Raw genomic sequence first — 16,179 nt, 5'->3', positions numbered from 1 at the left:
CAAAAAGTAAGATTGTGTTAACAATACAAAATGCATAAAATAATATTTGAAGGGTTGGTGCATGCTATACGGATGCACTTCGCCAGGAAATCTTGGTTTATTACTCAAGTGATAAGGTTGACTCTGATGAAATCAATAAAGGGCTCACTTTAGTATATCTAAATGAACTAGGAAGCTTCATTAAATGATATATGGAATAGCCCACCAAAAGTAGGTATACAGTCCCGTACTGATCAGCTCACTGTATTTCATATCATTTCCTATTGTTATCACTCAGGTAGACCTAGTTTCTTTATTATTTGTTCTTAATGTCTTTTTACTTATAACTTAAGCCCGGAACAGTCGATGCAACAAATAAATCCATAAACTAGAATGTTATACTTGATCAATGCAGGGGATATACCTACTTTGGGGCCACCCTGTATACGCACAGAGTGTTCCAATTAAACCTCTCATATTTCAAAGACTTATAAAAAGCATGCAGATAGAAAGCTGTTTATTCAAAAATATAAAATTGTATTGAAAACAGTTGGATATAAAATTACGTAAAATCAAATTTGTCTTGTACACTCTCACTAGGAAGCCCAACAGCTTCAGAATGCTTTCTTGCCGAATGTTTTGGGTCTTGCAATCTAAGTATTTTCAGGTGTACGAGCACTTTTAGATCGACCAGATGATTTTTCTTCGCAACGTTGAAGTTGTTATTCGGAAATCATCAACCCACTGCAGGATAGTCTTCCGATCAGGAACATTTATATTAGGTGGAATAACAAAATTTAAGCGAATAGCTTTTGAACTATAATCAACGATCTGCTGCTTTTGAAGAAACACTTCGACTGTGTATGTGCAATGAGTTCTTAAACAAACTATAATGGCAACTGAAAACAGCAGGAGAGTGGTGAGTGGAAGAGATAATTCCCTTTCCTCTCGCCCCTTCTATGACAGCGCTACAGTCAATCAATATGTAGGAGGTTTTATTGGACCACCCTGTATAAAAGAAAAATAAAATTTACTGGATGGATGTCTAATAAACAATACCAAACACCATAATTGCAGTCATTGCGATTACTTTTGAACGTAAGCTCTCTCATGGCTATATGGATAACACATGCACCTTTGGTATTGGAGATCCGTGTTTGATTCTAGGTGCAGCACGTGTAGTTCGGATCCCATGTTAAGCTATAGGTCCACGCCTCATATAGCCTTGCTGGTGAACGGGACGCTAAACTCAAATCCAATTCAAACTTCTTAAACATGCTGATTGCACATATTTATGGGGAATGTTACTTGGAAGGATTCCGAGCTGCAGCTAATGTTATTTGAGAAGAATAGTGATCTGGTAATTAAACGTACAGCCCTTGTATATATATTGTGGAGTACTATTCTCTCAGAGTTATCAAAAGACATTTATCTTTATTTTCTGGCTTAGTTGAATCCATAACTTATTATTGTTATTGTTATTAGTTTAAATCTCAGCCTAAGAAGCAGAATTTTCACAAATATATTACAAGAAAAAAGTACGTTTCAGAACACATTTTTACGCACCTCGATCCAGCATATGTAAGGTAAACCTGTAAACAGAAATAAACGTATTAGGTACTTACATATGTACATAACATAGTAATTACAAACTTTATTTTTTTATTTGTTTATCTATTTATTTTTAAAGCTAGGTCTAGCCCAATTTGTCTATTCCCTGTGATTTCTCAGAAAAAAAAGTCAGAAAAAATTCGATCAGAATAGTCGATACAGAAATACGAGTTGAGAAAATAATATCTAGAAAATTTCAAGCAAACTTTTATATAGTTTATGAGCTGAATATGAAAATTAAAGCTTACAACTAGTAACATATCCAAAACATATGTAATAGCAAAGGCAAAGAACAAACGTAATATATAGTACTGGATTCATATACATATTGGTATATATTCAGGTAACTTTTCTCATAAATGTAAGTTTTGTCCGCACAACGTTTTTCCTATGTTGTTTGTTTTACGAAACTATGGTAGGTAACCAGAAGTTTTCGTCTGGATGTGAGAATCTATGTATAGCAGATGTTTTGCTACAGTAACAGCTGCGAATTAACGTTTTTTTTTTTTCTGTATTTATTCAAAAATTAATGTGAAACGGTGTTTCTACACTAGGATTCTGAGTTAGATGTTCTAAACTCAAACTCTCAACTAATAAGTCACAGAAGACAAAAATGTATCACGCTTTGCAGGCAATTAATAAAATAAAACTCCTTCATATTTATTATTATTATTATTATTATTATTATTATTATTATTATTATTATTATTATTATTATTATTATTATTATTACTTCCTGATTTTACTTCCAACGGTTATGCCATTTAGGTTAAAGAAGATGGAATATTAATGAAAGTAGATTATTGTAAAATAATTGGTGGAATGAGAATGTAGGAGAACTCCGAGAGAACCCACAGACATGATGATGTCCACTGTTTGTCCACCACAAAATCCATTGGCGAGAGCTGGGATCGAACCAGGACATCTTTCCCAGCAGAGGCCAGCGCTTTACTACAGAAATACTATGCCCCTACTAACATGAGATTGATATCACAAGAACTTCAAGCGGTGGCTTACTGGTAGAGCACTTGAGGCCTATTCCGAAAGAAGGACACATAGGCCTATGTGCCGTTTTTTCCGGAAATCATTGAAAACGAACCGCCATGTCATACTGTAGGTAGTGTGAAAATTTTATCTCGATATCTTTATTTTTGGCAGAGTGGCGACACTGTTTTTGTAAGCTGTACTGTACTGTTTTGGCGCACAACTGACTTCAGACCCTAGCAGCGGTAGCTTCTTTCTTATTTGACTTTAAAAAAGAACCTCAGCAAGTTTCAGAACTAAGAACAGTAGTATTGTTGTCAGATGCTAGAGGTGAACAAAACAAACACTACAATAACAAAATGTTGTTCTTGGTTCGCTAAAGTTCATAAAGTGGAAATAATTTGTTTATATCCTCTGTGTGGACACTCGTTTAGCCAGTGCGACCGCAAATTCGGGTTTGTTCGAAACAAAATAAAAAACTTGGAGCGAATCGGATCTGCTAAGCCATGGTTAGAAGCCATCGTTACCTGTCGACAGAATCCATCTCCTTTTGAACTGACAATTGATAAAGATTTGATAAAGAATTGGGTCTCAGTTCTTGATCCTTTCTTTCGTTCCAACCCATCAACAAAAACTTCAAACTACACCATTATGTAATATATAATGATAAAGTACACTGTATCAGGCGTTCTGCTGTGTTCTATTACGTACATGCCAACATCTTATCTTTCAAAAAGTAATATCGAAGAATTGAGTGATATTAACCCTAAGCCTGTCCCTTTTGTTGGAGTGAGCGAACAGAAATAGAAAGATGTTTGGTCTTTAATGAAGTTCTTGTCAGCTGAAGACAGCAACTGGATTGAATATATATTGAATGAGTATTATTGTGATTAATAGTGTGCTATTTCTTCAACCAACAAGGATTTTCGAAAAAAGGGGCACATAGCATTTTATACAAATACGCTTATAAATATATAAATATTATATATTTTTCATTTAATACAAACTATTTATTAGTCAAATAGATCTTTTATATTAAGAAAGCCTGTAATAGGTATTTGCAACGTTATGTTATTGTTATATACTCTGATAAAATTTTTAAGGTTCTTTTTCTCCATTTACGAAAACGGTCTATGTGCCCTTCTTCCGGAATAGGCCTCACTTGCCTCTGGTTACCCTTGGGTCCATCCCAGCTCTTGCCAATTTGGCTTTGTAGTGGACAAATATGGTGTTAGTGGGTTTTCTTGGGTTCCTTCCGTTGCCCCCACTTCCTTCGTTCCACCGTTTCAGTCCTCGCTACTTTACTAGTGGCTAACGCACGTCTTTGGTGAAGAGAGTCCCGGGTTTGATATCCGATGGTTTAAGGGCCGAGGTGGCTCAGAAGTAGAGCGTTCACATCTGGTGCATGGGGTCCTGGGTTCGATCCCAGCTCGCGCCAAGTGAACTTTGTGGTGGACAAACACTGTGTGCGTGTGTTTTCTCGGGGTTCTCTCGCTTCCCTCCACTTTCTTCATTCCACTATTTCCTTCATCCTTTAGCATAGCTGGCATAACCGTGAGGGCGGCTTGAAAACTTAAAGATTTCATTTCATTTCATTTTTCCGATGACTTAGTCTTCAAAAATTTGAAGCCATTAACCGGTTTGGTTTCCCACCTTAAATTGTAGGTCCACATCTCATATCACCTAGGTGCTGAAAAGATACGTTTGAACTTTAAAACAAATATCTGAAAATAAACGTTTCCCTTTAAATTATAAGAAGAAAAGACAAATGACAAAACTACATTAAAAGCCACTCTCTTAAAATTCTAGGAATGAAAAGAAAATAGTCTTGACAGAGTAGACACAGTGGTTCAATTTTACTGTTAAAAAGGTGCTTTTTTTAATAGTGCAATACATCTAAATTCTAAAATAACGAATTAAAAGATACACGTAATCAAGGGCGCCGATTTCTCTGTAAATTTGGGAGGGGGGGAGCATTTAGATGCAGAAGGCATATATGAGGATTTTAAGACAAATTGCATTCAAATTATGCCTAATATTGTATATTATTAAATACGATAAGAGGGACCCACACAAGCTTTGGGAGGGGGCAGGGCCCTCTTGTCCCCCCCCTCAGGATCGGCGCCCTTGCACGTAATTGTTGATTATTGTCTGTGAGTTAATTGTGATCGTCATACACTTTAGTGACATATTAATCAACAGTAAGAATCGTCATTCTAAAATTTCGAGTTACAGCTTTTTATATGTACTAAAAACAAGCTATTTTATATAATTTATATTGAACAGTTTAAAATTGCAGAATCAGAAAGAACAAAGTGAAATACATTGTAAAATTCACTATACATATAAGAGAAAAAACATAGTCCCAAGAATTTTTAACTAATTGCAGTATTTTAAAATAAATTCTATGGATTACACAGTGCGGCAATTAAGAAATGATACTTTTTTCGCTGCGAAGTTGTATTTGGCATGAAACTTTTCATAGTGGGAAATATTGCATGTGACCTTGGGGAAACCAGTGTGGCGATAGCACAAGTAAGTATAGACTTGTGTTGCGATACCTCGTGGCTGTTTGAACACTAGAGCAAAGAGTGAATAACTTTGGAGGAATAATAACGGAAGATTTAAAGAAACAGAAGCTTTGTAGGTATTTCGTTCCCCATTCTTTAACAGAGGAACATAAACTGAAAAAAAGAGCGCCACTGCATTTGTGAGTTCTATGCCCTAAAATGTGATTGTATGTTACCATACCCTGCATACTCGCAAATTTTTTTCTCTTTGTAATTACAATCTTTTCACCAAATTAAAAGCACCACTGAATTTGTTTTCTTTCTTTGTGATGTTTGTATCACGCAGAAAACAGTGACGAGGAATTTTGAACATGAACGCAGTGCAAGACTTTCAGAAATCATTCCATGAATTTTACTGGATAGTGCAAAGCTATCTGTACACAAAGGAGATTCCTACATTGAATAATCCGAGGTAAATTGTTTTGAGTTTTTATTCATTTTTTTAAACGACACAGTCTTGTTTCCTAATTGAGAAAGTAGCTTCTATCTATTAAATTACTTCTGAATACATTATCTGAATATAGGTTTACCTTAAATTTAGGTCCTATCTTCTATCATAGTGTGACGAACTAATAGGAAAGCTAAAGATAAGTAAAGAAAATGAATTAAATATCAAATCATTGAGCGTGTATGGTGTTGAAAAGCCACAATTTTACTACTTGAATTACAGCTTTTACTTGATTTCTATAGAATGTTACAAGGCGAATGAAACGTACTTACCAAAAGTAATGTTCCTAATAGAATATGAATTATTTTCTCCATTTTCTTTCAATGCTGAGAGAAGATATACTGCAAATTCTAAAATATATATTAAGTATTATGAGTATTTTTCTTTCTAATTTTAAATAGTAATACGTTGTGTTATTGAGCTAAGTGAGCTATCAAACATGCGTAAGTGCACTATTCCTACTATTATTTTAAAGTTAACTTAGCGTTTTATTAACTTATAGATGATTATTTATATGGATCCCTTTTATTAGTTTAAAGTTGTATTGATAATTCATGTTGTCATTCTTTTTAAATATTCCATGTAGCGAAAGTGGAGTACTGTTAATACCATATGTATACGTATCATGAAGAAGAGTGGCGATAAAACTATGTAAACAGTGCCCAAATCCAATTGCAAAGTAAGCGTTATTATTTTGTTCCATTTTCCTCTATTTTGTAATCCAACGTAAATTTCAATACTAATCAAATATATATCTTTTTTGGTCTCTATTTCGAATAACGCATTAATCAGATGTCATAACATTCACTACTGAACACAGTCCAACATTTGAGTATTGTCAGGCTTTTCAGTTTTCTAGTTATGAACTACATGCAGTGTAAACGCGTAGAATTTTTGTTTTGCTCAGTTCAACACTTAGACATTTGTATTAATTTAAATGCGTAGACGCGGGACTTTTTATCACAGACTGTAAAGATATATCTCCGTATTGCCATTCCATTAGATTCTTTTTTGAAAGGAAATCGGTAGCCGTCGTGGATCAATGGTAGAGCGTTTATCTCTAGTAACTGGAGTCCTGGTTCGATTTCACTTGCGTCAGGAACGCTTTGTGGTGGACAAACATCATGTACACTCATGTCCAAAATTGTTGTCGCATGTCTATAAATGTGTTTTTGTAGGAATATAATATGATAAAGAATTCACCCGGTATTTCTTATACTGTTAGTATGTGTATAATCGGCAGACATGCATGTGGTAAATTTCATGTCAAAAGAGCAGTAAATAAGACCAGTAAAACGAAAATAAAACTTTCTTGACCATTTAGCAACATTTTGTTTTACTCATTCTAATTTTCGTATTTATAATTCTTTTCCTATGAAATTTACCACAAATATACATTTCCCGATTATACACATAGTATCAGTATTAAAAGTACCCTCAAAAATCATGATCAAATTATATTCTTACAAGAAGACTGTTATAGATATGCGACAATAATTTTGGACATGAGTGTACATGGATCTTCTCGGAGTTTTCCTCATTTCCTCTCACTTCCTTCATTTCATCATTTCATTCATTTTCAACATCACAATCTCCCTTAGCCTACACTGCATACTCGTGGCACGTAAAACTTAAATATTTCATTTTATTTCATTTTTTTTTTTTTAGGAAATCAAGCAGAAAAGTAAACTCATAATCTTTAAATCTCATTCTCTCTGTGAAGTTTTACATGTAACTTTAAGCTACAATCTTAATTTTAATTTCATAGTTATTAGTTTCAGGAGGAACGTGGAAGGAAAACTTTATTTAATACACGAAAGCTATCTATAACGTTTACATTTTAAAAAAATAATATAAAAAGGTTTAGCATGCATTTTAGGACAAGAGTTACCGGTACTTTTATTGTGAACAACGAGATTGTATGGAAAAAGAGAAGGAGGAAATGAGCAGATAGTATATTTTCGGCTACTCTAGACTGACAAAAGGTGAGCAGAATCCATGGCAGATAAGAAAAGAGTCACTTTGTAGTGTATGACACAATATAGAGGTAGAGGGTTATGAAAATTATATTCTTCCAGAAAACTAAGATCAAGGTTATTTTCGAACTGCTTATATCAATAAAATGTGGACAGAACATGTAATGAGATATAACACAATATACTGTGAATAGGATGAGAAGAAATGGAGAAAATGAAATGAAATTTTTGTTTTACGTCCCACGAATATGCCAAAGGAGACGGTGATGATGAGAAATGAATGAAATGAAGAAAGTGGGAGGAAACAGGAGAACTCCGAGAAAACCCACGAGCACGGTGTTTGTTTACCAAAAAAAGTCCACATGGCGCGAGCTGACATCGAACCAGGAACCCCAAGCTCCGGCGGTGAACGCTCTACCACTGAGCCACAGTGTCCCGGGAAGAAATCGAGGTAATGCGTAACTCTATGAAGTGGAGTTGATTGTATGTAAATTACAGTTTAGCAATTAATGTTGGTCGATGTATCTCATAGAATACAGAAAGTTATAAGAGTATATTTAATTTCACTCGAAGAAAGATAAAGACTAATTAAGAATTGAATGTGGTCGAACATGTAAGACTCATAATAGAAGAGAAAGTAACATTAATGCAGTTGAAAGAGGTGTATGCAATAAATAGCATACAGCATTGTATTTACGAGGGAACCTATCCAGGTGTAACTCTGACTTTGAGTCGAGGCTATGGCCGTTGGATACTTTGTCCCAAAAGAACATAACACGAAAAGGGATACATCCTCGATCTCAACCGTTGCGGAGATATAAGTGTAAAAAGTTAGAAATTAAGCTCCATACTAGACATTACAAAGTCAGATTCCGGGTCAGATTTTTCGGATACGGTCGGGTAAGGAAACTCAACGAATATATATCAAATTAATGTGGGGAGCCCAGCACTTTTTGAATGAAAAATTTGTGTCTCCGGGGCATTCGCAGAGTCCCAGGCGGGATCCAACTCAAAATTTGCGAATTGAACCGGGGATCAAGTAGCATATTGTATGAAAGCTATTGTTAAATAAAAGAAGATAGAACAAATCTTAACTCTCTACGATAACTGTGCAAACGGACAACTGGTGAAAATGTCAATACAACCTAGATCAGAAAATCTATGGCCACTCTTCTAAATCCGTTAAGTTGCGACAATAACAAAACAGAAAAACACGTTTAAAAGTGCAAGGTATTGAAGTATAGCAAATTGATCTTTCACAGAGTCACACAACGGACCTTATCCAAGTATAAGTGTGACTTCGAATGACCAATGGACCATAGAATGACCATGACCATTGTATTTCGTGTCCTAGAAGAGAAAGGATACATTGTCAATTTCAACGGTCGTGAAGGTTGAGAAGATCAAAAGGCAACGGTATATGCTTCGCGAATCGGGACCACAAATTCGCAGATTGCACCGTGAAATTTCTATCTGGGGATTTGCTGAACGAGAAACATGATGGTGAAGACGAAAAGGAGTGACCTTGAAACTGTGAGGTAATTGGAGAGGAGTGGGGTTGGAACAATGGTGCAGAAATAAAATATATCGGAGGATTCTTTTCTAGGGCTATAGGGAATGGTCAAGAATAATATTTCCTTAAACTATAAATTTGGAAATCAGTTTGATAATTGTAAACTCGAGAAAGAAAACGATTACAACGATAACGTTGTATGTTTCATTAGCAATCTGTGCCTATTTACAGAAAGGAATCAGAGGCGAATTATGTGAGCAGTATAATGTATAAAGAAAAGAAAGATATATTGAGATTTTGAGATATTATTTATGTAATCAGTAACAAAAATAAGTGTTGATGTTTCTATAGCAACGACATAAATAATTGTACTTATACGTAGACATATTGACGAGAAAAGAAGTGTGTGTATGAAGGTCCATATATTTTGTTATATGTGCAGAAAAGTTAATAATATATATTTCTCATAGTCAAATAATAAACGTCAGTTAAGAAAGTGGTAAAACACGTTGAGTTATTTTGAAGATTAATTTAACGAACCAAGGACCTTACAAAAATTGGTGCCTCACCACGGGAGTTGTATAAGTGTCGTTTCGAAGATCAGTAAAAACGGCATTTCAACACGTTACAAAATTGCGAAGTGGAAAAATAATTAGGCGAAATATGGACATGAGTACTGAAAGTAATAACATGACTGGTGAACAGAATGTATATCCCAAATCAACTCCGAGTGACAATTTGGCTGACATCCTAAAAGATTTGGGCCAACAGATGAAAAATCAGGCTCAGCAAATGAAAAACCAGTACGAGCAAATCAATGATCAAATGCGACACCAGTCAGAACAGATGAAAAATCAATCTGAACAAATTCAAGAAAAAATGGACCAGAAATTAACCCAGTTAGCGCAGAACTTTGATGAAAAATTAGTGAAATTAAGCCAACGTAATGAAGACAGATGGAAGCATGTGTGTCATCAGCTAAATCAGATCAACCTCCAGGTGACGGAAAAATTCGAGAAATACGAAGAGAAGATAGAAAAGGTGGTACAAAGAAGTACAGAAATAGAAGAATCCATGGATGTTTTAAAATCAACTATCAACGTCCATGATAATCGCATTAAAGTACTGCGAGATGAAGTTAATTTCCTCAAAGAAAAATGTATTCCCGGAACTTCATTTCAGGATACCGAAGGCGCGAGTCATCATATAGCCACAGGTTGGGTACCTGATCACCATCCAAGAATAACATTAGAATTAGAGGGATCATCCAGCGGTGCAGAGAGTAGTGACAGAGAAGAACAAGTGAGACAAATATCCAAGCGCCGACACATCTCCAGTAGAGGTTTGAAGACATCCACAGGTAATCGGTTGCGCTTTAGCGAAGTAAAGTCGCTCACAAAGTTTAGCGGTGTGCCAGGCGATATACCTGCTAGGTCATTTCTCGAAAAATTCCAAGATGAATGCGAGCTCATCGGTGTAAATGAGTCTCAATACTTAAAATTATTACCGCATATCTTGTTGCCACCTTGCCTAACGTGGTTTAAGGCTCTTAGAGGTAGTATTCATTCGTATTCGGATTTTAAAAATGCTCTTTTGTCAAAGTACGAAAACGATTTTATGGAGCAAATAGAGATGCTGTTTTGAAAACGAACCACTACAATCCTAAGTTACACCGTAGTATTACTGAATTTGTAGTGTCGACATATCATGAACTAAGATCATTAAATCCTAACCATCCTGAATCACGTATTATAGCTTCAATTAGGATCTTATTGCCATTTAGACTACAACAGTTGCTAATGTCAGCTCAGTGCATTAATTTCAATCACTTAATTATGCTCACTCAAAGTTATGAGAGTCAATCTGCAATTCAAAATAACAATAAGATGCAGGATAGAGGTCAATGTAATTATGCACGTAATCAAACACAATATGCATCTGTACGTAATGTAGATATACAACCTGCAAATGATTCTAATGTTCGTAGCCTGAATAATAGAATGAATAGTTATAATGGTACCGGAAATCAAACGCAACCTAACTATAGAAATGGAGCTAGGAATTTCAGAAACAACAACAGGAATTTCAGTAGGAATAATAGTTATCGCCGATTCTCACAAAACCAATTTGCGGATGGCAGGAATTTCGTAAATAGGAATCAAAATATTGTAACAAGGCCCAATTGCTCAAGACGTACTATCGATTGTGCTATACAATGTTCCTTAAATGAACCCTTCGAACGTATAACTTGAACTGACAAAAAGGCGTCCGATGGATTTGTATTAAATTGACCTTTGCTTACGTCTATGGTTAATATGTTCTTCAGTCGATTTATTAATAAAATGTGTGTTGAAAGTATAAAGCAAATCATTTACGGAATTTTGACGAAGTTAATTTATGGTAGTTAACTGAAAATATCATCGAATTAATTCCTTATTGTTTTATTGCAATTTCCTTTTATAGCTTTAACTAAGGAAATGTTAATTTGTGTTTCATGATAAGAAATTTATCTAAGAGCTTTATTACAAGAAGCTATTATTGTTTTCGTGTTTTCATTTCATTCGGATTTCATTTGAATATTATGAATATTTAAAAGATCATAATTTTAATGTAAACTTATGAAAGTAATGACAGATATATAAGATAAATGCACCTTATTATATGGAAAGAATAAGAATAATGAATATCGAATCTCTTAATTTCTTAAAATTTATTAATGTATTCAATGAGAACCATCAATGCGTAATGCGTTTATATGTTCCAACTTTGTTGACTTCTGATCCTATCAATATTTAATATTATGAAGATCTTTTGTTTGTGAATAGTGTTAATTGTATATGAAGGAATAGTTAATTTTGTACCCTAGAAGAAAACTACCAGTTAGGTTTAATTTGTGAATAGCCTTACTTATGATAATTGGTAATGCGTCGTTATTAATATTGAGATATATTGACAGACATGAAAATGTGTTATATTATAGTATATTATATATAAATGGAAAAGTAAAATATGTTTATTAAAGGTGATATTATTTATATGAGGGCTATTCGAAAGATAAATGTTTCATGGTATTTAACCCAGGGTTCTTTCCTTCATAGTAAAACTATTATGGAAGTCCCGTTCGAGGCGACATCTACAACGATAACGTAGTATGTTTCATTAGCAATCTGTGCCTATTTACAGAAAGGGATCAGAGGCGAATTATGTGAGCAGTATAATGTATAAAGAAAAGAAAAATATATTGAGATTTTGAGATATTATTTATGTAATCAGTAACAAATAAGTGTTGATGTTTCTATAGCAACGACATAAATAATTGTACTTATACGTAGACATATTGACGAGAAAAGAAGTGTGTGTATGAAGGTCCATATATTTTGTTATATGTGCAGAAAAGTTAATAATATATATTTCTCATAGTCAAATAATAAACGTCAGTTAAGAAAGTGATAAAACACGTTGAGTTATTTTGAAGATTGATTACGAACCAGGTGACCCCTTACACGATAACCAAGTGGGATGGGAGACAAGCCAAAACATAGTGAACGTACCAGAAGGTTGTGTTTCATAGAATATTCGCACACAAAATACGATGTGACAATACAATATTGATTTGCAACAATATGCAATTTATTGGAAGAATGTGTGGATGAAATATAAACAAACCTATGTCCAAAGAAAATAGATATACAACTTCGCATATACGTGTTGGTATATTTACAGAATGTTACTTCAATAAAGAAAATATATATTACGCTAGACAAAATGAAAACAAATATCGTAAAAGTCAATGAAAACAGACCCGTTGCCTTTTGAACTTCTGACCCTCCACGACGGTTGCGATTGACAATGTATCCTTTCTCTCCTAGGACACGAAATACAATGGTCATGGTCATTCTATGGTTTATTGGTCATTCGAAGTCACACTTATACTTGGATAAGATCCGTTGTGTGACTCTGTGAAAGATCAATTTGCTATACTTCAATACCTTGCACTTTTAAAGTGTTTTTCTGTTTTGGTATTGTCACAACTTAACGGATTTAGAAGAGTGGCCATAGATTTTCTAATCTAGGTTGTATTGACATTTTCACCAGCTGCCCGTTTGCACAGTTATCATAGAGAGTTAAGATTTGTTCCATCTTCTTTTATTTAACAATAGCTTTCATACAATATGCTACTTGATCCCCGGTTTAATTTGCAAATTTTGAGTTGGACCCCGCCTGGGACTCTGCGAATGCCCCGGAGACACAATTTTTTCATTCAAAAAGTGCTGGGCTCCCCACATTAATTTGATATATATTCGCTGAGTTTCCTTACCCGACCGTATCCGAAAAATCTGACCCGGAATCTGACTTTGTAATGTCTAGTATGGAGCTTAATTTCTAACTTTTCACACTTATATCTCCGCAACGGTTGAGATCGAGGATGTATCCCTTTTCGTGTTATGTTCTTTTGGGACAAAGTATCCAACGGCCATAGTCTCGACTCGAGGTCAGAGTTACACTTGGATAGGTTCCCTCGTTAGAAGGAATGCGGAAGAAGACCCTGTCGTGTATTTAGACAGACGTTTGAAGACTCAAACTGAATTTTCTTTGCAGATGATATTCCTTTTTGTGGAAAATTAACATGGTCTTAAAATTTTTTGAAGGAGAAGTTATATGAAAGGCGGATGAAGAGAAATTTTACTAGTAACAGAAAACACGATACAAGTAAAATAAAAGATGCACAAAATTAATGTGGATAACTAAGAAAGACAAAATTATTAGCTGAGAACCGTAACGCAATTTAACTTTTCTCAATTTGGCAAGTGTTATAAGTGGAACATCAGTAGGAAATTAACAAAAACGAAGATTATTTATACACGATTACATGTTAACGCATCCCCTTTCTTACGTCTGTTTAGTTATTATATTGATGGGTGTCTCATATAATGACATATCCACAACTGTGGTAACTTCAGATCAAGTGTGAAATTTTGAACCCCAATTTACAATTTCATTCTTTACATTTGCATTGTGAACAAATTAGATTGTATTAAACAATGGTGCAATTAGAAAACTAAATATAGGCCTCAGTATCCGAAAGTAATGTCATGTATAAAGTTATTACACTTCAAGGTACTTCTATTTCTATCTGCTTTATAGAAATATAAAGTTATAGTTAGATTTTTCTTTTAGTAAAACCAAAATGAATTACTAGCAAGTGAACTGTCACAACATCATTGCAAAATTCGTAAATAAAATTAAAAGAAAAACACCAAAAAGTTTTCTATGTAACTTTGTTGTTGGTACAAAAGTACTATTGATGAAACTAGTCAATATTTCTAAGATTGTCTTGGTACTTGTTAAGTTTGTCATTTAAGCCTGTGACATAAGTTGTTTGAAGACACGGGGTGGACAAACACCGTGTGCGTGGGTTTTTTGGGGGGTTCTCCCAATTCCTCCTACTTTCGTCATTTCACTATTATCCTCCATCTCATCATCAATAATCACCGTCTCTCTAAGCCTCGTTACGTAGTCATGGAACACTAAACTTCACCCTGCGCAAAAATGAAGGCATGGGTATCATATCGACAATACAAATTATTTAACGAAGTGTTTTCCTCGTAAGTATTATAGTAAGAGTCAAACAGATTAACTTCATATTATTATTTCATTTTTGTAAGTGATGAGTACCATAGTCTTCAAAGCCTGTTCATAATATCATAAAGTTCTAACATTTGAAAAAGTTAACTAAGTGTTGTCTGTACTTACGATGGAAGCTCCTCTGAAGTCTAACAAAAAAAATCTGCTAACACGTTAAATTTTGTTTTGATATCGCACACAACAACATTATTGTCAAATTATGTGATAGACACCTTAGGGAAAAAAAGACGTACTCAATATCACACGTTCACATGCTCCATCACATCACTTTTTTTTCGTTAATACAACACGCGCAGAATAATTTCCATCAATATGTGACACATATCATTGAGGGTCTGATAAAGAACTTAAGACGCAAATGTGTGTGCTTTCTTTAGTGTTCTGTTTAGACTAACATTTTTACACTGTGTGTCGCTTGTATCCTTGTCTCTTCCATGGCATATGTGTGTTCTTTTTTGTTTGTATATATACACACAATGTCTAAGGCAGACTTTTGTGCAGATTCAACAGTGTCTGTTACAGCATTTGAAAAGCTTATAATTATTACCAGGAAAAATCTAAGTTATCAACAATGTCACTGGCACCTGTAGTGTATCCTTGATTTTTTTTTAAACATCACACTCATTGAATAATAATTGCTCACCGCACTTTTTAATGAAGCAGGAAGTATGAAAGAGCTCGTACCGTAACTCTTGATGCAAAAGAATATCGGTGAGCAAGCAATGAAAACAATGGCTATTTGTACAGGAAATAAAGGTTAATGAACTCAACAAGGATCTTTGGTGGGAAAACGAGTTCAGTCCGATTGATTTGTTTTAACAGTTACTAAAAATAAATTAATTTTCATTCGTCATATGTCATCAAGATCTCTTTCTTTAAATTAAGAAACCCTTTCTTGCTGGTCTAGAGACTAGGAAGTGCATTTTTGGTCCAGAAGATTCCGAGTTTGATTTCCAGTGGAAAAGCATTAAACGCATTCCAGTAATTTGGATGCCACCTTAAATTGAAGTCCACGTCTTATATAACCCCAGTGCTGAAAACCTAGGTATTTCAACAATACCTAGGGCGTAATACCTAGGTATTTCAACAATCAATTTAGCGGTTAGCATACGCGCCTTTTCACCAAATATCCACTTTGTCTTCATCAGACACTCTTCACACATGAAGCAAAGTGGATAGTTGACGAAACTATTACACATAAATATTTTTACAATATATGTAATAATCATTGCATATGTTACATTGAGTAAAGAAATGTAAATAGCATTTTTTTAATCTCCTATACGAATACGCAAAATTTTATATTTCACAACATAGCATGATTTACCTTTGTATAATTATACAGTAGTATATATTTAAATTTCAATTACAGTATTTATCCAGACTGTAGTATTATGATTAATTACAAACTGTTATTGGATTAAGCAGCTTCCGTTTGAAGTTTAAAACATA

At 34.3% G+C, this 16,179-nt stretch overlaps 1 protein-coding gene across 1 annotated transcript in view; it reads right to left on the bottom strand.

Moving 5' to 3' along the window:
• The window catches only part of LOC145669308 (uncharacterized), a 32,775-nt gene extending 17,778 nt beyond the window's left edge, over positions 1–14,997 (bottom strand). Inside the window, exons 1-3 of the mRNA XM_081737618.1 lie at positions 14,836–14,997; positions 5,865–5,942; positions 1,546–1,571 (exon numbers count right to left, since the gene is read on the bottom strand). Coding sequence (XP_081593744.1) covers positions 1,546–1,571; positions 5,865–5,906 — 68 coding nt within the window. The 5' untranslated portion in view covers positions 5,907–5,942; positions 14,836–14,997. The remainder of the gene's footprint in view (positions 1–1,545; positions 1,572–5,864; positions 5,943–14,835) is intronic.
• Positions 14,998–16,179: the final 1,182 nt, after the last annotated feature.

This window comes from Thermobia domestica, chromosome 13, assembly GCF_964235325.1.
Source record: "Thermobia domestica chromosome 13, izTheDome1.hap1.1, whole genome shotgun sequence".
Classification (NCBI taxonomy): Eukaryota; Metazoa; Arthropoda; class Insecta; order Zygentoma; family Lepismatidae; genus Thermobia; species Thermobia domestica.
The sequence above is the reverse complement of the archived record's forward strand: the minus strand, read 5'-3'. Positions and strand labels throughout refer to the sequence as shown.